Below are 26396 nucleotides of genomic sequence, written 5' to 3' on the forward strand. Positions count from 1 at the left end.
GATGCAGTCTTTGATTTGGGGGGAAACTGGAGGCTCTTTACCATAAGGTGAGGATGATGATTCTTTTGCACATCCAATGGTTTCTTGGATTGTTTGGGATTTATTTTATTATTGTTTTTGAGCACTTGCTAATCTGCATTAAGATAGGCAGAGTCACCAGGAAGAAAGAGGTGATAGTTTCTCTGCCCCAGTCAGAGTGCTTCCAGAGTGTCAGGCTCATTTCTGGACATCCCATTTCAGGAAGGTGCAGCAAAGGGGACCATGATGTGGAGAAATTGAAAACTATGCCATATGAATATCAGTTGAAAGAAATGGGAATGTTTAGCCTTAAGAAAAGGAGACTTTTGAAAGGAGACTATAGCTATTTTCAAGTATTCAAAGGGTTAACATGGGAAAGAGGTCCCTCTTGTTCTGTTAGGTCCCAGAAAGACAATGAGTAAAAGTTAGAGAGAGACAGATTTAGGCTCCGTGTATCGAAAAAAGAGGGAATCTATAAAATGAAGGAACTAAACTTGATATTCTCTAAGGTCTGTCCCAGCTCTAATATTCTATGATTCTGACCTTTAAAACATTTAGTAATTTTAGTAATCAGTTCTAGCAATTCTGGCCTTGACAAATGCCAACAAAATTTTCATATATAAATGCCAGAAAAAAAATTCCATATACAAAGAATAGAAAAAGGATTTTATCTGAAACCAGAAATGTCTACTACATACAGCTTTTTTTTTTTTTAAATAAATAGTTTCAAAGCCAATCTGCTTATCTGTGTCTTCCTCGAAACTTATCTTCTGTCCCCTTCCGCGCAACTTGTAAAAATCCTCGATTGTTGCTTGCTATATTTGGCTTCACTGCTTGGGTTATGTTAGAGCAAAGAAAGGAAAACTGTATTCAGGAAGCTGAAAGAAGCATCGACTTTATTGTTATGCAACAGAGCAAGCAGCGCTCCCCTCCTGCCCCGCCCCTCCCCTAACCCCTATGCATCACAACACACACAGATACACACAGACACAGACACAGACACACACAGACACAGACACAGACACACACACACACACACACAATGGCAACATAGAAACACAGCTACAAAGACTCAGCCAGCTTGAGCGGAATGAAGATGTGTGGAAATAATCGTGGTGGAAGTAAATGCTCCGAGTAACAGTCTGAAGTTTCGTACCTTAACAATGGGCTTGGTTGAGAACAGGCAGGTAATTGATGGCAGATGTGGGAGGGGGCATTTCTAATCAGACCTAGACGTAGTGGGGAAATTGTCTGGGTCATTTATCAATACCAGGCTCAGATCGGGGGGAGGGGCGAGAAGGGAAATTTCCTTATGGTGACCAGAAATTGGGTGAGGGTTATTTATTTATTTGTTTGTTTATTTTTTTTTTTTGGAAAATAAGACACCCCAGGGATGGGTATGGCTTGAAGCCATTGCAGTTGGCCAGTAGTTTCATCCAGTTAGGAGCTTCAATCATTTAACTGCTTGACATAAAGTCAGAATGAATCAGGACAGTAGAAAAGTAAAAGCTGTCATTGCTTATATGTTTATGGGATTAGGACCACTTAGCCTAAATGACTCCATATTAGAGTCCTATCATTATAACTACAAACAATTCAAAAACCACAATGATCTTTCTTTTTTTTTTTCTTCCTCTTTTCCTCCCTTCCTTCTTTTCTCCTTCCTTCCTTGCTTTCTTTTTTCTTTTTCTTCCTTTCTTTTTTTTCTTTCTTTCTTCCTCCTCCCTCTCTTTCTTTCTTTTCTTCGTAGAAATGGAATGAATAATGAGTTGACTAATCACCTTGATTTGCTTGAGCTCCCTTATTATCCAGAAGAGGCTGAAATAACATGGGAATCAAAATCCGCCAAACAGGAGTCAATGAGTGTTGCTCAGGTTTGACATACTAGTTATTCTTTGCCATGTCCACTGGGTGAACTCAGAACACTTCCACTGTGCCGGCTCAGACTGATTCATACCTGCCTGAAATGGACAGAGCTTGCACAAACATCCTGGGTCTGGGTACTCTGTATTCTTCCTATTCCCCCGCCTCCCTTTGTTGTAAAACCATATAAACCACTCTCTAAACCCCCAATCTTTAGAGAAGTAGACTAGATTCTGTGTGCACATGTGTACTGTACTAGCTCAATAAATGCTTCTGGCTTAGTACTTGAACTGTACTTGTTCCCTTTGTTCAGGTGGATGCCACGTCTCAATCAAATTGCCAATTAATCACTTCCTTCCTTCATTTCTTATCACTATCACTATTCTTTGGGATCTGCTTTCTTCACTCTATGCCTACAGAAGATACTAACATGCTATTCCAATATAAAATCATGACGAGTATCTGGATATTTTCATACTTCTCTCTCTCGTTCTTTTTTTTTAACTGAGGCAATTGGGGTTAAGTGACTTGCTCAGGGTCACACAGCTGGTAAGTATCATGTGTCTGAAGCCATATTATTTGAACCTAGGTCCTCCTGACTCCAAGGCAGGAGCTCTATCTGCTGTGTCACCTAACTGCCCCCATACTTCTCTTCAGTTTTAATTAAGCAGAATTAGAGAATTAAAGCTAGAAAGAACCTTACTGGATCAACCCCCTCATTTCACAAGTGAGGAAATAGGTTGGGAAAGGTGAAATAACTTGCTTGATGGGATCCAGTAAGTAGCAGAGCTAGAATTTGACAATAATGTTAGTGTTCTTTCTATTGCAACATACCTCCTTCCTATTTTCTCTCAAGTCCCCAAAACACTTAGAACATGTGTCCTTTTTAATCTATTTTCTGCATTAAAGTTTGCTTTAGAAGAGCTGTGGTTTTAAGACTCAAAAGACCTGGGTTTGAATCCTGACTCTGCTCTTCACAATTTGTATGATCTTGGGCAAGTCATTTAACTTCTCTCAGTTTCTTCATTGGACAAGATCATCTCTAGGTTCCCTGCTATCTCTTTAAATTCTATTATTCTGCTCCAATCATTTTCCTGAAGCTTTGATTTTAAATAAAAAAGAATTTGCCTTCACTTCTGGATTTAATAAGCAAAAATAGACTAGGACAACACACTGAGATCAGGAGATAGGATTGTTTCTGCAGGCATCGTAATTCTGGGAGCATGGACAGGAGTCCACCCCCCAAATCAGTGTGATATAGCAGAAAGAGCACCTGCTTCAAATCTTGGCTGTCATTGTCTACCTATAGATTCTTAGGCAACAAACACGAGGGGTCAAAATTAGAGGATCACTCTTAGATAATCTCTATGGCTCTCCCTAGATCTTAATCTTTTAGGCATTATTTTTTAACCATTCTCCCTCAATACCTTAAATTCCCCATTATTAGAATTTCCTGTCCTTTTCCCTTCTCCCCTTTGCACTTTACTGAGTGAAGAAAAAGGTTTCTAAGAAGCTCCAGATTAAAGAGGAAATGTTACTTGGGAGGGGTAGCTCAAACCGTCTCTCTTATTATTTCACTTTTGATTGGTTTATTAGATTGACAGAGCTCTTCCAAAGGTGTCATCATCTGTTCTATGGCTTCGATGTTCCTGGTGCTGCTCTAGCTGTTCCTAACATAAGGACACATGTATTGACCTCCTGACAGAGAGGTGATATATGACCCTGGGTGAATAATGACACATATTTTTTAGACATGGCCCATGCAGGAATTTGTTTTGTTTGACTATGCATATTTTAAAAAGAGTTTTATTTTCCTTTTTTTTTTCAATATTTAGGGTGTTAGGTGGGAGAAAAATACATTTTTGTTCATTAAAAATTGATTTACAAAAAAAAAAAAAAACAACCCACTATACAACATGAAATGCACTGGGAACTACACCTACCAGGTGGACCAGATAGATCATTGAGATCTGGCACTCAGTCCTTCCAAAGGAAGAAAAACCTGGGATTTCTGCTCTTTGTTCTTTTCTAAATATTTATTAGTCAGTCAAGATCTCTCTTTTTTATCTTAATTACCATGCATACCAGATTCCTCACATTGGTAAGATTAGGATTGTTCAGTAAAAGTCCTAATGGCACTTAAATGGTGAAGAGGATCCTTTAGACCTTGACACCGAGAGTGTCATGTGATAGGATCACTATCTGCAGAATTCCTTTCCTTTGCCTTCTCATATAGGTCAGGCTGGTTTTTCCTTGAAAGGTGACAAAGAGGTCCCCAGGATTTAGATTGACCCAGAGGGTTAAGTCTCAAAAGTGCTTGAAGCATCTTTGTTGAATATCCCTTCTATGTGACAGTTAATCAAATCTCCTTTTGTTAATTACACACACACACACACACACACACACACTTATTTATTTATTAAAGAATGGATCTCCCAATCTTACTGAGGCTGAAAGTGCAAAGGCTTCTCATAGCCCAGTCTTGTTACGAGTTGTCACAGAGCCTTGAGCAGCTCTGTTTCTGACCTGGGCTAGTTCTCTCTTGCTTAGCAAGTTGGTTCCCTCCAGCTTCCCTTACTTATTAATGCAGAACTTTATTCAGATGTTAGATGGGCATAACCCATTTTAGCTCAGAACTCCCAAGTTTAAGAGATCTGCCTGTCTTAGCCTCTCAGGCAGCTAGGGTTAATGGCATGGGCCACTATGCTTTAGCCTTGTTAATTGTTTACTGCACTAGAGTTACCTTATTTTGTTCTAATACCAAACCTAAACTAAAGGGTACCAATCAGAAAGTGGCCTGCTTCTAATAAGACTCTGCATTCCCTGCTGGACATTTCAACCTGGGTGAACATAAATCAGCAATGTAATTGTAGTATTCATACACATACAAATGGAAGGAAAACATAGGAATTCTTACCAAATTATAATCTCCCTAAGAACAGATATTTTGGTCTTTATTTGTCTTTCAGTGCCTGGTACAATGCTCTGTACATTGTAGGGATTAGACATGTAAATGTTTAATAAGGAGGAGCTAATTGAACTCAATTTGTTCTCTATCTCTGCCTCAGGGGTCCACTTCTGTGTAAATGAACTAAATAATAAATTAACATTCCAGGAGGTTATTGATTATTAAAATATCACTTTCTACAGCTTAAGACTCTTTATGGACAAGCTAGTGTTCTTCAGACAAGGTTCATATACAGCAGGGTGAGGTCAAAGGTACAAAGTTCAGAAATTCTGACAGGAGTGTGGAGTGAATATTTAAACCCTTTTCATGCTCGGAATTTGCCTATGTGGCACCACATATTTCCCATGCCAAAGAACTCTTGGTTGGCAGTAAAATGAGTGAAACACAAGGAGTTGATTAGGGCAGCTAAGTCGTTCACTTAGATCCCTGATCCTGAAGTCTGGAACAGCTGAGTTCCAAATCCAGCCTCAAACATTGACTAGCTGTGTAACCCTGGGTAAGTCTTGATTTCATTATCTGTAAAAATGGGGGTAATAATATTACCTACCTCCTAGGGTTGTTATGAAGATCAAGAAACTATCAAAACTTGATAGGCAACAATTTTTCTTAAGGGTGGGACTAGGGAAAAAAAAACCCACAGGGGAATTTCCACTTGTTTGCTATTGTTTCTAATCAGAAACTCCTGAGTTTGATTAAAAGGTTTAATTGACTAGATGCTCCAGGCCAGCAGATTACCTTGCTCCCAGAAAAAGGTGATGCTATGTCATGGGGATAACTTACACTTTAGGAAAATCACTCTAGCAGCTGAATGGAAGACGGGTTGAAGTAAGGAGAGACTTGAAGCAGGCAGAGCAACCAGCAGGCTACTATAATAGTCTAGGCATGAGAAGACCAGCGCTTGCAGGAGGGTAGTTGTAATATCAGAAGAAGGAAAGCGGAATATTTGAAAGCTGTTGCATAGGTAGAATCAAGAGGCCTTGGCAACAGGTTGGATACGGGGGTTGAGAGAGTGAAGAGTCAAAGATAATGTCTAGGTTACAAGCCTGGGTGACTGGGAGGATGGTAGTATTCTCAAAATAATGGGGAAGTTTGGAAGCAGGGAGGGTTTAGGGAAAAGGACAATGAGTTTTGTTTTAAACTTGTTGAATTGAAGATGTCTACTGGACATCCAGTTGGATATGCCTGAAAGGCATTTGGGTATGCAAGATTGGAAGGTTGGGGCAGGATAGGTTTTTCTGAGAATCATCAGCATAGAGATAATGATTAAATCCATGGGAGTTAATGAGATCATCAAGTAAAGTAGTAGAGAGAGAAAAGGAAAGATTGACCAGGACAGAACCCTGTGGGACACCTACAGTTAGAGGGCGTGATCTAGATGAGGATCAAGCAAAGGAGACTGAGAAGAAGTACTCTGGTAGGAGGAGAACCAAGAGAGAGTGGTGTCCCAGAAACCTAGAGAGAAGAGGAGGAAAGGATGCTCAACAGTGTCAGTGGTTGCAGAGAGGTCAAGGAGATTGATGTTTGAAAAGAGGCTTTGGAAACTAAAAGATCACTAGTAATTTTGGAGAGAAGTTTTAGTGGAATGATGTTAGAAGTCATAGTTAGGGGTTAAGAAGAGATTGAGAGGAGAGAAAATGACATCCAATGTAGATGACCTTTTCAAGGAGCATAGCCATAAAAGGCAGAAGAGATATAGGACTATAGTTAGTGGCATGAAAGGATCAAGTGAGAGTTTTTTGACGATGAGGGAGACATGGGTATAGGCCATAGGCAAGGAACCTGCAGACGGGAAGAGACTGAAGTGATAAAATGGGGATAACAAAAGGCACAATATGTTAGGGGAGATGTGATGGAATGGGATCATTTGTGCAGGTAGAGGGGTTTGACCTGACAAGGAGTAAGGCTACTACTTCATATGAGGCAGGAATGAAGGAGGAGATATAGTGGCAGAAGACATCTGAGTGATAAGAGAAAGAAGGGAGAAGAGAGAACTCTTGGTGAATGGCTTCATTGTTTTCTATAAAATATGAGGCAAGGTTCTCAGCTAAGAAGATGAAGGGAGAGGAAATCATGGGAAGTTTTAGAAGAGGTGAAAACCTGTAGAAGAGCTGCTGTAGACAGTGGTATGGTGAGTTGATAAGAAAAGTATAATATGATTGTTTAGCAGCAGTGAGGGCACAGTTGAGGTTTTGTAACATAAAATTTTAGTGGACCCAGTCAGAACAGCTGTGTAATTTTCTCCATCTTCATTCAGCAACTTGTAGATAGGATCAAAGGCTGTGGATAGTGGAGTGATCCAAAGCTGCAGCTTGGCAGGGCACAATCAGCAGTATAAGAGAGCCAAAGACTCAAGAAAAGAGGACAGTGCAGAGTTGAACTGTTTCACCAGAGGGTCAAGATGGTAAAAAGAGGAGAGAGTGGCAAGTGTAGGGGTGATGGTCTGAGAGACCTGAGGGGTCAAGAGATTGGATATGATGAAATGAATGAATAGAAGAGTTTGGTATGGGAAGGTAGGGGGAGATGTAGAAAGCCAATACATTATGGTCAGATATGGAGATTTCAGAGTTCTTAAACATGGAAAGGAGTTCATTTGTGGGTGATGGAAAAGATTCAAGACTATGACCGTTCTTGTGTGGTTGAGGTGTTATGCAAGAGTATGTCATGGGAAGTGAGTTGATCAAGAAACTGAATGGTTAAAGTGGCTGAAGGAGCAATGATATGTATGTTGAAATTCCTTAGTATAAGGCCAGAGAGTTGGAAAGGAAGAAAGGTTGTGAGCCAGGTATGGAACTCCATTGAGGAATGAACTTGCTTCTAATATATAGCAAGAATAAAAGTACTGACATTTCTTCCCAACACCTAGGAGACATATCTTCCTCTGTACCACCTCAGTTACTAGTGAAAGTAAGTTCAGATTTAATGTAGTTTCTAGATAATATCGGTTTCAGCAAGTTCATGTCCAAAGGTGGCATTGCTGCTAGATGAGTCCTTTTTCAGATACCATTGGGAGAGGTGTGGAAGATTGTTCCTCTCTTCTTCAGGCGTTGATGCTGGTTGGGCTAGCTATAAAACTCATCATGGACTCAACTCCTGCACTTCCCTGACCTCTGGTGATTTGCTTTCCTGACCTTTTAACGCTAACAAGGTTCTAGTTATCTTCTTTACCTAAAATGAAAACAAAGAAAACAAATTCTGAGAAAAAAGAACCATGGCCTGTGTGTCTCCAGGTACATGTCAGTCTTAGGTAGGGCTCTTCTTCTCCCCTTATGGAATTGTCTCTCTTCTCTCACCTTCAGAACACCATCAGCAGGAAGGAGTCAACAGAAATCACACAAAGAGAGGAGAAATCCAACCAAGAAACAAAGAATAGGCCAAATAATGTCTTTTGGATATACCTTCAGTTCCAGCTAAACAGCCACTGCCAATCAATTACAATTACCATATGGTTAGCAGACCAGAACTAGTTACTTATTGTCTACATAAGCTTCACCATCTTTCCAAGCATTTCAATTACACACCATCACAGCTCTCCTGGATGTGAGCTCCCTAGTCTCATCAACATGGGGCATCACTTCAGTAGTTCTCTGAGCAATTCTTAAGGCCTGCTCAGTGGCCAGTCCTTCATTACATAAGTTTGTAACTAATATACAGAAGATGAATACAAGGTGATCCTAGCCGGGAGAATACTAGCAACAAGGGGAATGGGGAAGCAGGGAGAGTAGGTAAATAATAATTTACTAGGAATTCATAATAAATATGAATTGGCTTCATTACTTCCCCTTTAATAGTTCTGATTTGGGCTTCAAAAAAAAATAAAAAAATAATATTATGTGTACTACCTAATTCTCTCTACTTCTTTCGGATTGCCCAACCTTCTTTGGATTGCATAATGTATTTGCTGACATACCCACTAGCTGACAGTGACATACTATGTAGCTATTGTCCCATGTATAAATACTCTGGTATTCCTGCTTTCTATTTCAGAGACACTCAACCTCAGCCATGGTTACTTCCTGCTTTCCCATTTATGTGATAGTTTTGGCGGCCTGTGTCCTCAACGTTGGTGCCTTAGATACATTCATTGCTGCTGTATATGAACATGCTGTTATACTGCCAAATAGGACAGAAACACCTGTTTCCCAGGAAGATGCCCTGATGTTGATGAACAAGAACTTAGATATTTTGGAGAAAGCAATCAAACTGGCTGCTGAGAAGGTATGGTGTCTTGATGGGCAAGATGTTGGGGCATAAAGAAGTTGAAGGGCTGTGTGCTTTTGTTTACATTGAGAAACTGCTTTGGTTTTTACCTGATGTGGTAGGGATAGAAAGAATGTTGGATTTATAATCAGAGGGTTTGGGTTCAAATCCTGACTCTATCACTGGGAAAGTCATTTAACATCTTGAGACTATTCTGGTTTTTGAGAAGGTTGGATCAGATAATCTTCAAGTGATCCTTTGTAGAGATTTGAACCCGACTACGATTCTTGAGAACTGTGTTTAAGTTCTCCAATTAATAGTCTGTGTAACTTTGGACAAATCATTGACTCTCTAGGCCTCTGCCTTTTTCTTATGATGAACTGTATATTTCTGTATCTAACATTCTATAATTCCATTTTTTTGAGCAGGGTGCAAAAATTATTGTGACTCCTGAAGATGGAATTTATGGCTGGGCTTTCACAAGGGAAACCATTTATCCCTACCTAGAAGACATCCCAGACCCTCGAGTGAACTGGATTCCATGTACTGAACCAAAGAGGTATTTTAATTATTGTTACTGTCTAAATAAAGAATATATGGTTCTATAAAATGTACATTATTTTTAAAGTGAATTTATTAACTATGGTTATACTGGAAGACCTGGGTTCAAGTTTTGCCTCTGATACTTATTGGCTATGTGACTCTGACCAAGTCATTGAACATCTCCATGCCCCTGATAACTACGACTATAAGACTATAAGTAGATGCCAATCTGTGCTAGTAGAAGGATTCTCTTAACTGGTAGTTCCTTATATTGTAGTAATCACAGGTCCAGTACCATTCCAAAATGCTTACATATAATAAATTATAAATGAAAGAGAGAAAGTATGGTATACTAGATAGAAAGGTATCATTGGAATCAGAAAAACTTGGTTTTGTCCTGCTGCTGACTCATACTTGCAGAATGCCCATGGGACATGTAACACTACTCTCTCTAACCCAGTACCCAAGCAGTTCCCTAACTTTGAGTTACAGATGAGTTGAGATGCTGGAATCTATACCAGTGGACTCCATACCTATCATTGGTTCTTCACCAATGAAACAATAGTTCCAAACCCTCACAAAATTAATTTAAAATATGCAAAATCTGTAATATCTGTGTAATAGGATGCTATGATCCCTATGTATCACAAGATAGAGTAGCTTTCTTCTTCCAGCGTTCACCAAAAATATAGACCCTAAAAGCCAAGTTCAAAATATATTACCACACTGGTGAACTCTAGAATAGCTTCTACTTGAATCTTTCACCTCCATAACAGTGCTCTCTCGGCTGGGAGTTTAAGAAAACAGGCTTTATCACACCAGAACTTGCAGCCACAGTGGACAGGGACCCTTCTCACAGTTCTAGCGCAAAAAAGAGTGCTTGTGGTCACTCACAGAGCAGAGCACAAGCCAGGAAAGTAGTAAACACACCTCTCCTTAGAACATACCACCTTGAACTATGCCCAAAGGGCTATAAAAATGTGTATACCTTGTGACCCAGCAATAGCACTTCTAGGGCTGTATCTCAAAGAGATCATAAAAATTGGAAAAGGACTCATATACACAAAAATATTTATAGCAGCTCTTTTTGTGGTGGCCAGAAATTGGAAATTGAGGGGATGCCTATCAACTGGGGAATGGCTGAACAAGTTGTGGTATATGAATGTAATGGAATACTATTGTGCTATAAGAAATGATGAGCAAGCAGACTTCAGAAAAACCTGGAAAGACTTGTATGAACTGATGCTGAGTGAAGTGAGCAGAACCAGATGAACATTATACACAGTAACAGTCACATTGTGTGATGATTAACTTTGATAGACTTAGCCCTTCTCAGCAATTCAAGGATCTAAAAGTCTCCAAAGAGTGTCATGATGGAAAATGCTATCCATATCTAGAGAAGGAACTATGGAGTTTGAATGCAGATCGAAGCATATTATTTGCTCTTTTTTTCTTCTGTTTTGTTTTGTTTCTTCTTTCTTGTGGTTCCTCCTATTGGTTTATATTCTTCTTTACAACATGACTAATATGTTTAATAGGAATGTGTATGTAGAGCCTATATCAGATTGCATGCTGTCTTGGGAAGGGAAGTGGGGAGGGAGGGGGAGAAAATTTAAAACTCAAAAGCATATGGAAATGAATGTTGAAAACTAAAAATAAATTAATATTTTAAAGAAGAAAGAAATAAAAGAGATGGAGATGGATAGCAAAGGGGAGAGTATGGCCCTAAAGTATTTGAGGAGGGGAGGGTGGAGGGAGGCAATGTTTGTACTTTTTTCTTGCTATATCTTTGAAATGCATGGCCCTTTTGTAAAAACCAAACCAAACCAAACCAAAAAAAGAATACCACCTGGGAAGAATTAAAAACTTATAGCTCCCTACACGTATATCTGAAAACAGCTACATAAAACACCTGAAGCTTGAGACAGTGTGCCCTCCACCCTGGAACCAGAGTCCTACTTTAACAAAGAGTTAAAAGCCAAGTAATAGGCTTGGAATATGAGCAAACAACAAAAAAAATTCTGACCATAGAAAGTTACTATGGTGACAAAGAGTATCAAAACACTCAAAAGAGAGCAACAAAGTCAAAGTTCCTATACCCAAAGCCTTCAAAAAAATATTATTTGGTCTCAGGCCATGGAAGAGCTTTAAAAAGGGTTTTGAAAATCAAGTAAGAGAGGTAGAGGAAAATTTGGGAAAAGAAATGAGAGTGAGGCAAGAAAATAATGAAAAATGAGTCAACAGCTTAGTAAAGGACACACACACAGACACACACACACACAAACTGCAGAAAATAACACCTTAAAATCAGACTAGGCTAAATGGTAAAAGAAGAGAAGAATGCCTTAAAAAGCAGAATTGGCCAAATGGAAGAGGCACAAAAATTCACTGAAGAAAAAAGTTCCATAAAAAGTAGAATTGGCCAAATGGAAAAGTAGGTACCAAATCTCACTGTAGAAAATAATTCCTTAAAAATTAGAATTGAGCAAATAGGAGCTAATGACTTTATGCAAAATCAAGAAACTGTAAAACAAAACCAAAAGAATACAAAAAAGTAAACATAATGTTAAAGATCTCATTGTAAAAACAACTGACCTAAACAATAGATCCAAGAGAAATAATTGGGAAAAAAAAATTGAACTACCTGAAAGCCATGATGAGAAAAAGAGCCTAGACCTCATCTTTTAAGAACTTATCAAAGATAACTGCCCCCAAATTCTAGAACCAGAGGGTAAAATAGAAATTGAAAGAATCTAGCAATCACCTCCTGAAAGAGATCCCAAAAGGAAAACTCCCAGGAATATAGTCAGATTACAGAGCTCCCAGGTCAAGGAGAAAATATTGCAAGTAGTCAGAAAGAAACAATTCAAGTATCATGGAGGCACAGTCAAGATAAGACAGGATTTAGCAGCTCCTATGTTCCAACGTAGGATCCAACGACTTAGAATATGATATTCCAGAGGGCAAAGGAACTAGGATTATAACCAAGAATTGCCTACTGAGCAAAACTGAGTATAATCCTTCAGGGAAAATTGAACATTCAATGAAATAGAGGACTTTCAAGCATTCTTGATGAAAAGACCAGCGCTAAATAGAAAATTTGACTTTCAAATACAAGACTCAAAAGAAGCATAAAAAGGTAAACAGGAAAGGGAGATCATAAGGGACTTAATAAGGTTAAATTGTTTACATTCCTACATGGAAAAATGATACTTGTAACTCATAAGAAGGACTTTCTCATTATTAGGGCACGTAGAAGGAATATACATATATGTATATACACATATATACATACACATATACATATATACACACATATACATATATGTACATATGTATATAGATATACACGTATGTATATATGTATATAGATCAGTTCACAACCAACAGTGCATTAATGCCTCTATATCTATCTATATAGATATATCTATTCTATCTATTTAGATATAGCTATATCTATATATATTTGTATGTATGTGTGTACACACACACAGAGGGCACAGGTGTGAGTTGAATATGAAGGGATGATACCAAAAAACATAAAATGCCAAATCAAATGGAAATCAAAGTCTAGAACGACCAACAGGGGAGAGATTCAGTGATAGTTGCGTAACCTTAACCCTCTGTGTTGGCCTCTGAACATAAATTTCACTGGATGTTGCAATTTTGTTATCACAGACCATATTGCAATGACAGTACTCAGCTGATTGTTGGAGCCTTTCCCAGTGCAGAGAGCATTCACTGTATACTTTGGCCATGATTCAGGAGGACTCATGGTCCTGAATTTTTCTCATTTCCCTAACTTGATAACCCAGAAAGCCAATATGACTGATATAACTGAATGCTGATAATAATTATCTACAATTATATAAGGTGTTAACAGTTACAAAACATTTACTTATGTTATTTCATTAGATCATCAAAACAAACCTGTGAGGTAAGCAGTACAAGTATTATTTTCCCCATTTTATAGATGAGAAAATGGACGAAGAGTGAAGGGAATTTTCTAAAGTCACATCCATGAGTGTGACTTTAGTAAAAGAGGCAGGATATGAACTCGAGACTTCTGACTCAAAATCCAATTCTCTTGCTACATCATTCTGTGCATTATTTAATCTGAAACAGAAAGGTAGGAGGGAGATTTAATTAAGAGGTGAGAGAAGAATGTACAGAAGAAAGGGAAAGGGAGAGGTATAAGGGTATAGATTAACTCACATAAAAGAGGCAAGAAAAAGATTTTACAGTGGAGGGGAAGAGTGTTGAGATGAGGGGGAGTGAGCGAACCTTACTCTCATCAGAATTGGCTCATCGTAAGTCCTTCAGAGTTGTCTTGGATCATTGTATTGCTGAGAATAGCTAAGTCATTCACAGGTAATCATCTTACAATATTGCTGTTACCTTGTATGTAGTACATTTCACTTTGCATCAGCACATGTAAGTCTCTCCACGCTTTTCTCAGAGCACCCCATTTCCTATAGCACAATAGTGTTCCATTATAATCATATCCCACAATTTGTTCAGCCTTCATTCCCCAAACGATGGCCATCTCCTCAATTTCCAATTCTTTCTCCCCAGAAATAGCTGTTATAAATACTTTTATATATATATATATATATATATATAGGTCTTTTCCTTTTTCTTTTTTATCTCTTTTGACATACACACCTAGTAGTGGTCTTGCTATATCAAAGGGTCTGCATGGTTTCATAGCCCTTTGGGCATAGTTCCAAATTGCTCTACAGAATGAATGGGTAAGTTCACAACTCCACCAACAGTGCATTAATGCCTCACTTTTTTCCCACATCCCCTCCACCATTAGTAATTTTCCATTTTTGTCCTATTAACCAATCTAATAGGTATGAGATAGTGTACCTCAGAATTGTTTTAATTGGCATTTGTCCTATCAATAGTGAGTTAGAGCATTTTTTCATATGACTATAGATAGTTTTGGTTACTTCATCTGAAAACTGTTCATATCTTTTGATCATTTATCAACTGGGGAATGGCTCTTATTTTTATAAATTTGACTCAGTTCTTTATATATTTGAGAATGAGGCCTTTATCAAATAAACTTGTTTCAAAAACTTTTTTTTTCCACAGTTAATATTGCTAACTGTATTTCCCACCATCCTATTTCCCCTCTCTGTTCATTCTATTCTCTCTCTCTCCTTTCACCTTATCCCTCCTCAAAAGTATTTTGCTTCTGACTACCACCTCCCCCAGTCTGCCCTCTCTTCTATCATCCGCCATTCTCCTACTTTCCTGTAGGGTAAGCTAGATTTCTATACCCAACTGAGTGTGTATGTTATGCCCTCATCTTCTCATGCGTAGACTCTAGTAGCCTTCTGGTTGTTCTGCCTGCTTCAAGTTTCTCCCTACTCCAGCCTATCTTCCATTCAGCTGCCAGAGTGATTTTCCTAAAGTGTGAGTTCAGCCATGTTATCCCCACAACATATTATCACCTGTTTCTGGGAACAAGGTAATCTGCTGACCTGGAGCATCTAGCCAGTTAAACTAAAGGATTGCATTATAAAGAAGAATTACTATATAAAGACTGTTATACAACTCTTCCTAATTTCTAATGAGAAGAGCTTATTTAGGGAAAAAATAGTGTTCAAAGAAGGATTTAAAGGTAGCTTGGAGTAGAGGAAAAAGTGCTAGAGTTCAAATTTTGGCCTTAATGTTGACTGCTTGAGAGTCCTTCAGCATGTCACTTAAATTCTCTGAAATGTTTTCTCATCTGAAAAATGAATGAGGTAGGTTTGAAGGCCTCTTCCCATTCTAAATCTACTAAATATCTTTTAAGTAGAGGACCAGAGGACTCAAGAAGGGCAAAGCAAAATTTCAGAGTCAGAAGGAAATTAATTAGTGATCGTGTTGTCCAAGATTCCCCTCTACAACGTATCTGCCAGAAGTGATTCAGCTTTAATATGTATCTAAGTGTAAGGCAACATGATCCAGTGGACAGAGTTTTGGACTTCAAGTCAGGAAAACCTGGGTTCAAATCCTGTCTCTGATACCTACTAGCTATATGACTGCAGGAAAGTCACTTGCCCTTTTTGTGCTTCATTCTCATCTGTAAAATGAGGGAATGAATCTTAGGGAGCCTTTTAACTTCCCTTCCAGCTCTTAATCTATTATGATCTGATGATCCTTAGAAGGAAGCGGTAATTACAACGTGCTTCATCAAGATCAAGTTATGCCAGAATTGCCTTATTATCATTTTGAAACTAGATTGATAGATCAGGAGAGTACTCTGAATATAATTTACAAAGATTTTAGCAAAGCATTTGACAAAGCAGTTCTTGTGGAAGGATAGACAGATGTGGGCTAAAGAGTAGTAGTACCATTAGATGGATTTGAAGATGATTGAATGGCTGGACTCAAAGAGTAGTTATTAATGATTTAATGTCAGCTTGAAAAAGAGGTGTTTCTCAGGGATACGTTAATAGTCAACAGTTGATAAACATTTATTAACTACTATGTACTAGGTACTGTACTAAGGGGTGGGGATACAAATATGAAAAAAGAAAGATAGTTCCTGCCCTCAAGGTGCTTACAATCTAATGGGGAAAAACAACACATGGAAGAAAGTTGAAAAGATCATGGAGGGGAGTGGAAGGCATGGGACATGAAAGCATAATAAAGAAATTAGGAAGTCAGAAAAGTAGTACATCCAAGACATGTGCTTAATCCTATTCTGTTTAATACTTTTATCAATGATTTGGATAAAGGCATAGATGGAATGATTATCATTCAGATAGTTTAAAGCTATGAAATACAGCTATTATATTGTCAGAATACTAAGATATCTTGACAGGTTAGAGCACTGAGATTCATTTAATAAGATTAATTTTTTAAAAATGATTTTTATCATAAACTTAAATAGCAATGAACATGACAATATGGAATTTAGTAAAGATTAGTGTAAAGTTTTGCATTAGGGTTAAAAAAAATCAACTTCACAAGTATAAGATAGGGGAATAATGGCTAGACAGAAGTTTTGCTGAAATAAGATCTGAGAGTTTTAATGAATTACAAGCTTTCAAGCAATCAGCATTGTGATGGGCAGCACAAAAAAACCCCAAACCTAATGTTCTCTTATGCTACAATAAGAGAGGGTTTCAGAACTAGAGAGGAAAAAAGACTTAGTGGGTACATGATAGCTGCCTTTAAATTTTTGAAGGTCTGTCACATGGAAAAGAATTATTAAATTGACTTTTGCTTGAACCAGAGGACAGAATTGGGAGCAACAGGTGGAAGATGTGAAGGTGCAGATTTAGGATGGATGTTAGAAAAGACTTCCAAACAATTAGAACTCTTAAAAAATGAAATGGGATGCATCAGGAGGAAGTAGGCTGTATCTCACTGGATACCTTCAAGTTGGATGACTAATTATTGGGTATGTAATAGAAGAGAATGTTGTTCAAGAGGTTGGATTGTGTGCTCTCTGAGGTCCCCTTTACCTCTCAGGTTCATCTCTCTATGATAATAGCTTATTGATTTTCAGAGGGGTTTGGGAGAGAGCTCAAGCAAGTCACTGCTTTTACTCTACCATCTTGGCTCCGCCCCCCCCCCCCCCCAGCTTATTGATTTTTAAGAGAATTGGGGCCACAATGAAGAGGGATGGTCTGGGGCATTTATACTATTTTGCTAGATGTGAAATTCTTAGATTAGCACAAAATGAACCAGAACAAAAACATTTAACTTGGGCCAACATAATTTACTTATTCTGTGATAAAGCCAGGACTAGAATTCAAGTCTCTGGGCTTCCAATCTCCCTCTGGCTCTCACCAGAATACAAGGCTTTAGTAGTGATGATGGCTATGAAGAACAATTTATTCTGTTTCCTGGTCTTGTAACCTGTAATACATGATGCATATTTGATTTTTAGGTTTTGGACAGATCATTTTGACATGAAAAAAAAATACTTTCAACTCTGTACCATAGCTGAAATTCCAGGCCTTACCTTTGGTTGCCTGCATGGTCTATAGTAAGAGAAAATGCTGTTTATCTTTTCACCTAAAAAAAAAAAAAAAACAGACAAACACATTTTATTTCAGTCCTACTTTGTTACTCTCCAATATATCACTCTTGGGTTATTAAAGTAGACTATAATTAATGGAAAGATAAGTGTCAAGATTTTTTAGGATAGTTTTCATATTATCATGGATTTAGAGTTGGAAGGCTCTGAGAGAGGGTGTGATGTATTTTCCAATATATTCTTCACTAACTTGGTGACTCTTAGGTTGTTAAGCTATAATATGTATTCAGGATCAAAAAAACAATTATTTATAGAAACACCTGTTGAATTCAAACTTGAACTAGATTTGGCCGTGCACCAGTGCAAACAAGACTCAGCTGCTTGGCCAGAGAGAACTCTATCTATGTAGTGGCAAATATGGGAGACAAGAAAAAATGTGATGCCAATGACTCCAAGTGCCCACTGGATGGCCGGTACCAATACAATACTGATGTGGTGTTTGATTCAGAAGGGAAACTAGTGGCCCGATACCATAAGGTGAGGAGTAATTTTGTGTAGCAAAATAATTAACATTCATTTCTTATTGATTAAATTCCTTATTTGAAAGAGATAAAGGTTAAACTCTGTACAGCATCATGCAAAGGCTCTGATCATTGATAAGAAAGAATCTGGGAGATACTTAAATTGGGTTTAATAATAGGATTTCTGGGCTTTTTGTAACCTATGGAAAGGAAATAGAGCTACTGTATTACAAAGACCACCCCATCCAAAAGCTTTAAGACAGTATAACCCAAAGTGAAAACCAGCTCATCTCTGCATTATTCAGACCTCCCCTCCCCTAAAAAAACAAACAAACAAACAAACAAACAAAAAACTCAGGTATTGGTTAAAAGAAGGGCTTATTGATTGAAATCAATCTTATTGATTATCAGTGTTGTATTTCTGATTTGCATAAACATAGTAAAGCACTAGCATTAATGCTATTTTCATGCTTCTTATAGTAGGCAGTGCTTTATAATGAGAAGACATAAAGAGTAAAGGGAACCAGTTAGCTTCACAAAATTCTAACTAGCTTTTTCCATGCCAGGAGCAAATTTCCTAAAATCAATTTGAGGCAAATGCTATAAAATGTATACCTGGGAGAAACAGCATGAAAACATGATCAAATCAATTTTGAATACAAATTCAATTTTGAATTGGGGGACAAAGGCCCTAAGACACAAGAAGACCATTTTACTTTTAGATGTTGGGTGAAGGGGAGGAGTTTCCCTGGCAGAAGAGTCAAGTAATCTGGTCACTTCCTATTTTAAGTAATAATTCTTGCTAATTTTATATTAAATTCAGTGGTTTCTATGGTTCTGAAGGAGTGTAAATGCTGTGAGTACCCTCTAGTCTTTAGCATGCTGGGCCAAAGACTTGATTGCCTAGCCCAGGGGAGGGGAACTGGGGCCTTAAGGCCACATGTGGCCCTCTAGGTCCTCAAGTGAGGCCCTTTGAATAAATTCAAACTTCACAGAACAAATCCCTTAAATGAAAGGATTTATTCTATAAAACTTGGACTCAGTCATAAGGCCTCACCCAAAGGCCTAGAAGGCCACATGTGGTCTCAAGACCACAGGTTCCCCACACCTGGGCTCTAGACTCAGTTAATGGACTAAAGAGTAATAAAATTCAAGATCTGAACATGAACAGCTTTGAAGAGGAATGAAATAAATGGTCAGACCTATGCTTGCCTTGTCAGCTGGGGAGAGGATGGATTCAAATAGGGATACATGAGTCAGGAAAACTAAGCAGAAGGCTACTGCAATAATTCAGGTGTAAAGTGATGAGGGCCTTCACCATTGTGGTGGCAGTGTGAATGGAGAGGAGGGGACTTATACAAGAGACATAGGTAGAAATTGCTGTGTAAGATAAAGATATAAGAGATAAAGGTAGAAGTGCTGAAATTCATATAGACAGGTGAAATACCATGTAAAATTTCCTCTCATTAGTGTACACCAGCTTTATGCAACTCTCTTGACCCATGTATGAAGGAAACATTCATATGATATTGAATACATACATATTTGGTAGATTGCTTCTAATTGTCTTTTCTCTCTTTTTCGTTAATAGTATAATCTCTTTTTAACTGAAGTGCAATTCAATTTCCCTAAAGGTCCATCGTATGTGACCTTTGATACACCCTTTGGAAAGTTTGGCATTTTCACTTGCTTTGACATAATGTTTTATGATCCTGCTGTGGTCTTGGTGAAAAAATTCCAAGTGGACAGTATACTGTTCCCCACAGCCTGGATGAACACTCTGCCCCTCTTGTCTGCTGTTCCGTTCCATTCATCCTGGGCTAGGGGCATGAGAATCAATGTCCTTGCATCAAATCTTCACAACACCAGCATGCACATGACAGGTAATTTAAGATCCTTCCTATTTCATTCCCTAATATTCAACCATTGACTTTTCAGACTTGTTAACTCTACTGATTACAGCATTTATGCTTTGTAACAATTTATGCTTAGGCAGTGAAGGATTTCTCCATCAGATGAGGGGATTCAAGTTCATTGGAATTAAACAATTTGTTCAAAGCCATAGAATAACTAATATTATTTTCATGCTAGATTATTTTCTAGTTTTTTGCTCAAACTTTTTTTTAATTAAACTAGGTTATAATTGGAATAGCTAGTAAGTTATCAAGATAGTGAATAATATCTGTTTAGTACTGTATAATGGATTCAATATATTTAGATGGAGAAGGTTCTGGGTAGGGATGAGTCCTACCTCTACCATTAACTACTTACATAATCTTGAAGAGGTAACCTGTCAATCCTTAGCTTCCTCATCTTTAAAATGAGGAGAATAATACTTGTGCTATCTGTTTCTTATCTCAGGGTTGTTAACATGGATTCAATGAGAGATGTTCTAGTGCTTAGTAATCATTAAGTGCTATGTAAATAAAAGAACTCATGCTTTTTCATATATTATTCCAATTCTTCAAGGATTGGTGATTTTATCAATGCTATTACTCCTTTTACTAATGTAAATAGCAACTTTTTAAATGTATATTCTAATCCTGGTATCTTCCATATGTATCGTTCCCATTAGAATGTGAGTTCTTTGAGAGCAGGAGTTTTACATTTCCATTTTCCAGTGTTTAGCATACTGCTTTGTACGTAGTAAGAGCTTAGTAAATGCTTCATTCATTCATTCACTCATTCATTCATCAGCAGTTTCAGTTGAACCAAATTTCTGGTGTTAAAGCACTCTTTATTTAGCTAGATTGGTCCTTGGATAACAGACATGCCATAAAATGACTATTATAAACTAGAGTTTTCTCCAAAGTCCCTATACTGACCCTGTTTCTTTATCCTGTTTTTAATAGCTCACAATTCTACAATGCTTTAAAATGTACAAAGCATTTTCCACACTGTTGTGTGATCCTTGGCAAGTCATTTAATCCTTAGGTGCTTTAACATTTCCTTAGGACTTCTCTATGCAGTCACAGGTTGCAATGTGCATTGGCAGAGAGAGTTCTCACTCTGGGAAGTCATGCATATCACAGATCCTTCAAAATTCCTGTATTCCTAACAATCCAAATACGAGAATGCTATTTAGGCACTTTGCTAACTTTAGTTAAAGAGCTGGACAAATATCAGCTATCATTAGTCATAGTAGTAAGTAGTAATACTAGTGGTAATATGATTAGTAGAAATAATATCCCCATTTTATAGAGGAAGAAATGTAACTCTCAGGTTAAATGATATGCTTAGGGCTACAATAGCTGGTGTCAATACCAGGCCTCAAACCCTCTTCTGATCATAAGACCAGTGAGTGCTCTTTCCATGAAGCATTTTTAACAATGTAATAATTTTAGATTTTATTCCTTAAGTTCAACTGGGGGACACTTAGCACTCTTAATTTGTGGCAACTTAAAAAATAAACCCAAGGATGAAATCAACTTGTGTTTTGTTTTGTTTTTAATAAAAATGTGTTTTGTTATCCTAAGGGAGTGGAATCTATGCCCCAGAGGCAGTTAAAGTTTATTACTATGACATGGAAACAGAAAGTGGCCAGCTATTGCTATCAGAACTGAAGTCACGGCCCCGAATTTCTTCCAACTACCCTGCAGCGGTGCATTGGAGTGCCTATGCCAAAAGTGTCAAGCCATTTGCTTCTGATCAGCCAAGCTTCCCTGGAATTGTCTTTTTTGATGAGTTTACCTTCATTGAACTTACTAAAGACGTAGGAAATTACACCGTTTGCCAGAAAGACCTCTGTTGTCACTTGAGCTACAAGATGTCTGAGAAAAGAACTGATGAAGTCTATGTATTAGGGGCTTTTGATGGCCTTCACGCTGTTGAAGGAGAATATTATTTACAGGTAATATTACTTTTAAAAATATCTGGAATGGATTTTGTTTTGGCTAGATTATCTTCATTCTATAGAGCATATTACATGTTTTTAAAAGTATGTTGAATTTAATGAACAAAAAGAGGAAATTTCTACACACAAAGTAGAACAGAGAAAGAGAACTGTATATGAAACTTCTATAATGAACATTTTGCTTTTCTTTTAAAATATCTAATAAATTCAACATGTAAGTCTCAAAACTGTCCTGCCTATCTGCTTTCTTCTGAAATTCCCTTTGTTCTCTTCTGTTCATTAAAAAATGTTTCAATGATTCCCATGTACTTCCTTTTCTTCTTTTTTATTTTGGGCAACATTATTGATAACTTCTTTCCCAACCCCTCCCCCCCCCCCCGCCCCACAAGGAAAGAAAGAGAAATAATCATTGTTAGCAAATAAGCACAGTGAAGCAAAACATTCATAATTTGCTATATCCAAGAATATGTGTCTCATTCTGTACCTTGATTGCATCATCCTTTTGTCAGGAGGTGGATAACATACTTCATAATTAGTCTTCTGGGATCATTATGGGTCATTTGAATGATCAGAGTCCTTAAGTTTTACAAAGTTGATTGTCTTTGCAGTATTGTTAGAGGATAAATAATAATAATGGTTGGATAAGTTCACAACTCCACCAAAAATGCATTAGTGTTCCAATTTTCCCACATCCAATTTTCTCCAACATTTATCATTTTCCTATTTTGTCATGTTAGGCAATCTGATAGATGTGAGGTGGTACCTTAGAGTTGTTTTAATTTGCATTTCTCTAATTAATAGTGACAAAATGGACCAATTTACAGCACCAATATACCTAGCTTCCTGCAGCCCCTCCCAATTCTCTCTCTCTCTCTCTCTCTCTCTCTCTCTCTCTCTCTCTCCTAACATGATAAGTGTGAGGTGGAACCTTGGGATTGTTTAATCTACATTTCTCTAATTATTAAATATTTAGAGCATTTTTAATATGCTTGTTGATATCTTAGATATTTTCCTTTGAAAACTGCCTTTGACCATTTATTTATTGGGGACTGGCTATCATTCATGTATATTTGAGCCAGTCCCTTATGTATCTTAGACAGGAGATCTTCATCAGAAAAAAACTGGAAGGATTCTCTCACCCTCTCCCCCAGCCCACACAAGTTAATGATTTTTCTTCTAATTTAAACTGCATTGGTTTGTTTGTACAAAAACTTTTCAACTTCATGTAATCAGGAGTCTCCATTTGTTTTCTATGCTCCTTTCTATCCCTTGTCTAGTCATAAATTCTTTCCCTATCCAAAGCCAAGGAAGATATTTTTTTCTTTGCTTCTCTAATTTGTTTATAATATGATCTTCTATATCTAGGTAAAGCTCCTGACTCTTCTATATTAGTACTATTCTGCTGGGGGGAAAACAAAGATCTGTCTTTTCAATTTTTATCGTCCTCTAACAGTTTTATCTTTTCCCACCCAGATATGCACATTATTGAAGTGCCAGACAACTGACTTAAAAACCTGTGGCACACCAATTGCATCAGCTTTCACCAAATTTGAAGCATTATCCCTCAGTGGGACATTCCATACCAGATATGTCTTCCCTCAGTTAGTGCTAAGTGGGACTCAACTTGCATCTGAACAACACTATGAGGTAGGATGGTGGTTTGAATATTTCTGAATAATAGCAATTGTCATCTATGCTGTGCTTTAAAGTGTGCAAAGTATACTTTTTTTTAGTAGAACCTCATAACAATTCTGTATGGTAGGCACTACAGGTATTATTTTACAGGTGAGGAAACTGAAGTTTGATAAGGTTAGGCACCCATGGGCGAGTAGTTCTTTAGTACCAAATGTAGGATCAAGACCCAAGTCTTCCTGAATCTAGGTCCAATACTTCATCCACTATGTCATGCTACTTCCAAGATGGTTGATGTGTTTCTTCGAACAGAGTAATAACAGGATGGGATTGGTGTAGAGAAGGAAATATGATTCTAAGTTGTTAAAGTATCATTTCGCTTTCATTTAGTACCCCATACTTTTGGACTCATGGTTCTTGTAATCAAAAGAGAATGTTGAAACCATTTGGATTGGGTGGTAGTATGATGTAGCTGAGGTCCTGTTTAGTCTCTGGTGAGATATACAGAATTTGTAGAACTTGTGGGTGGAGGGCAAAAAGGGGAGAAATCTCAGAAATTCTTTAGTACCACCCTTTCATTTCACAGATTTGGAAATTGAGTTACAGATTGGCATTATTAGTTGTGGTAGACCCGGAACTGACATTTGGGTTTCTTGTATCTGCCCAGGCCAATGTTCTTCCCACTATATCATTGCTCCTACATATTACAATTATGTGATTGTCAGCATTTACAGACTCATGAAAGTTGTGAGAAGGAACAGAACTTATCATGATAAACTATCATGGCAGCTAGGTGGCACAGTGGGTAGAGAGCTGGGTCTGGAGTCAGAAATACCTGAGTTCATATTTGGCCTCAGATACTTACTAGCTATAGATTGCAGGGCAAGTCACTTAACTTCCATTTACCTCATTTTACTCAACTATAAAATGAGGATAATAACAGCACCTACCTTACAGGGTCTTTGTGAGGATCAAATATTTGTAAAAGTTCTTAAGATAGTACCTGGCATATAATAGTCACTATATACATACTTTTTCCTTTCTTCCCCATCTATACCCCACTAATACAATGCTATCAAGCAATGTTGAAGGAATAAAGTTTAACAAATCCATATCACAATGATATCAGTGATAATCAGGTCAATCATAGGGGTGGGAGAAATGAAAGAAGTTAGAAATTAGAAAGAAGTAGTAGGGAAAGTGACGTTTTCTTAATCTTGGATGTGGAGGGCTACTTGAATATCCAATCACTTTCCAAGACTTAACACTTCTAACTACATTTCTCTTACTTCTGTCCTCTTCTTGCCACTCATATGACTACTACCTTGATTCAGGTCATCACCACCCTGTGGTGGGAGTGTTATGATCCTACCCATGCAAGTCAGGGTAATTTTTCTTTAAAAGGTATTGAGACCATCCTCGATTATTGATCGGCTAAGGGGAGGCTATTGCTATCACAGCCTAGTTACATCAATACAAAACTTAAAGATCTCCAGGCGTCTTAGATCACAAGATACAACTCAGAGGCAGGGGATCTTGGCTTGTATGAATCAGCTTGGCCTGTCCTCAATGCATATGTCGTCTTTAAAGTGTGCAAAGCATACTTTTTTTCAGTAGAACCTCATAACAACTCTGTATGATAGGCATTACAGGTATTATTTTACACCTGAGGAAATTGAAGTTTGATAAGGTTAGGCAACTTAATCACGGTCAAGTAGTTCTTTAGTACCAAATGTAGGATCAAGACCCATGTCTTCCTGAATCCTGAACAATGTCCTCTTGTTCATTATCCTATTTCTGCTATGGCAAAGTAAATCTCCTTTTGTTAACTGCTGAATTACTTATGATTGCCTCATTTCAATCCAATATCAAACATAAATTACCAGGCTAGAGGACTGGTCTGAACCAGGCCTAGCCCAAAACACACAACTTGCCTGAACTATTTCAACAGTCTGCTAATTGATAATCTTGCTGCTTCTTCTCTTTCTAATCCATCCTCCACATATGTACCAAAATAATCTTTCTGAAGCACAGGGTTGACCATGTTACTCCCTCCCTCAAGAATCCTAAGTGTCTCTTTGTTATTTCTGTGATGTAACTCCTCAGCTTGGCATTTAAAACCCTGTGTAATCTGGGTCCAGTATGACCTTCCAGACTTACTTCCCAGTCACATACTCTATCTTAGAGCCAAACTATCCTACTTACAATTCTGGGGATATCTCCTCTATATATCTTTGCAAAGGCTGTGCCTTATTTCAGAAATGTGCTCCTTCCTCTCTACCCCTTAGTATTATTAACTTTGACTTCTTTAGCTTGGTTTGAAAATAAGTGACATAAGAAATTATGGTAGATTTCTTCAGCTAGATAATTTCATTTTTATTGGAAATTAAATCTTATGTCAAGATTGACCATTGTCTTTATTTTCTTTAATTAGGTATTGAGTGATGGTCGGCTGGAGAGCAGAAGTGATGTTCCACTGCCCGTTTTAGTGACAGCATTATGTGGGAGAGTATATGAGAAGGACCCACCTCGCCCAGGACAGGTTGATTGATCATCCTTGATACATACTTTATAAGAGGTAGTGTAGAAAGAATAAAGAACTAGGAAATGGATTGGCTTCTAATTGCTATTGGTTTCTAATTAGCTATCAACTATAGCAACTTGGACAAGTCATACATATACAAACACACACATATGCATACATATATATACATATATTTCTTGGGTCCATTTGGATATGGATTTCTTGTTTTTTATGTGGCAAGAACATTTGGTTTTTCAAGACAATTGAGATAAATAAAATATATATTGATTAAA

The 26396-nt window shown here is 37.7% G+C and overlaps 1 protein-coding gene across 3 annotated transcripts; it reads left to right on the plus strand.

The window, feature by feature from the left end:
* The first annotated feature begins 993 nt into the window (after nt 1-993).
* LOC114034877 (vascular non-inflammatory molecule 3-like) lies at nt 994-26396 on the plus strand. 3 transcript variants are annotated; one of them, XM_027850686.1, is made up of 9 exons: nt 994-1205; nt 1769-1892; nt 8834-9064; nt 9475-9605; nt 17918-18110; nt 19686-19977; nt 21571-21944; nt 23421-23594; nt 26014-26396. In XM_027850686.1, exons 2-9 carry the CDS (start codon nt 1776-1778, stop codon nt 26128-26130), a joined length of 1629 nt encoding a protein of 542 aa, XP_027706487.1. In that variant the 5' UTR covers nt 994-1205; nt 1769-1775; the 3' UTR covers nt 26131-26396. The 3 variants fall into 3 exon arrangements, with proteins under 3 accessions (XP_027706487.1, XP_027706488.1, XP_027706489.1); XM_027850687.1 differs by lacking the exon at nt 1769-1892; XM_027850688.1 differs by lacking the exons at nt 994-1205; nt 1769-1892 and adding an exon at nt 5211-5345.

Source organism: Vombatus ursinus, unplaced genomic scaffold, assembly GCF_900497805.2.
Source record: "Vombatus ursinus unplaced genomic scaffold, bare-nosed wombat genome assembly UNPS02009132.1, whole genome shotgun sequence".
In the NCBI taxonomy this organism is placed as follows: domain Eukaryota; kingdom Metazoa; phylum Chordata; class Mammalia; order Diprotodontia; family Vombatidae; genus Vombatus; species Vombatus ursinus.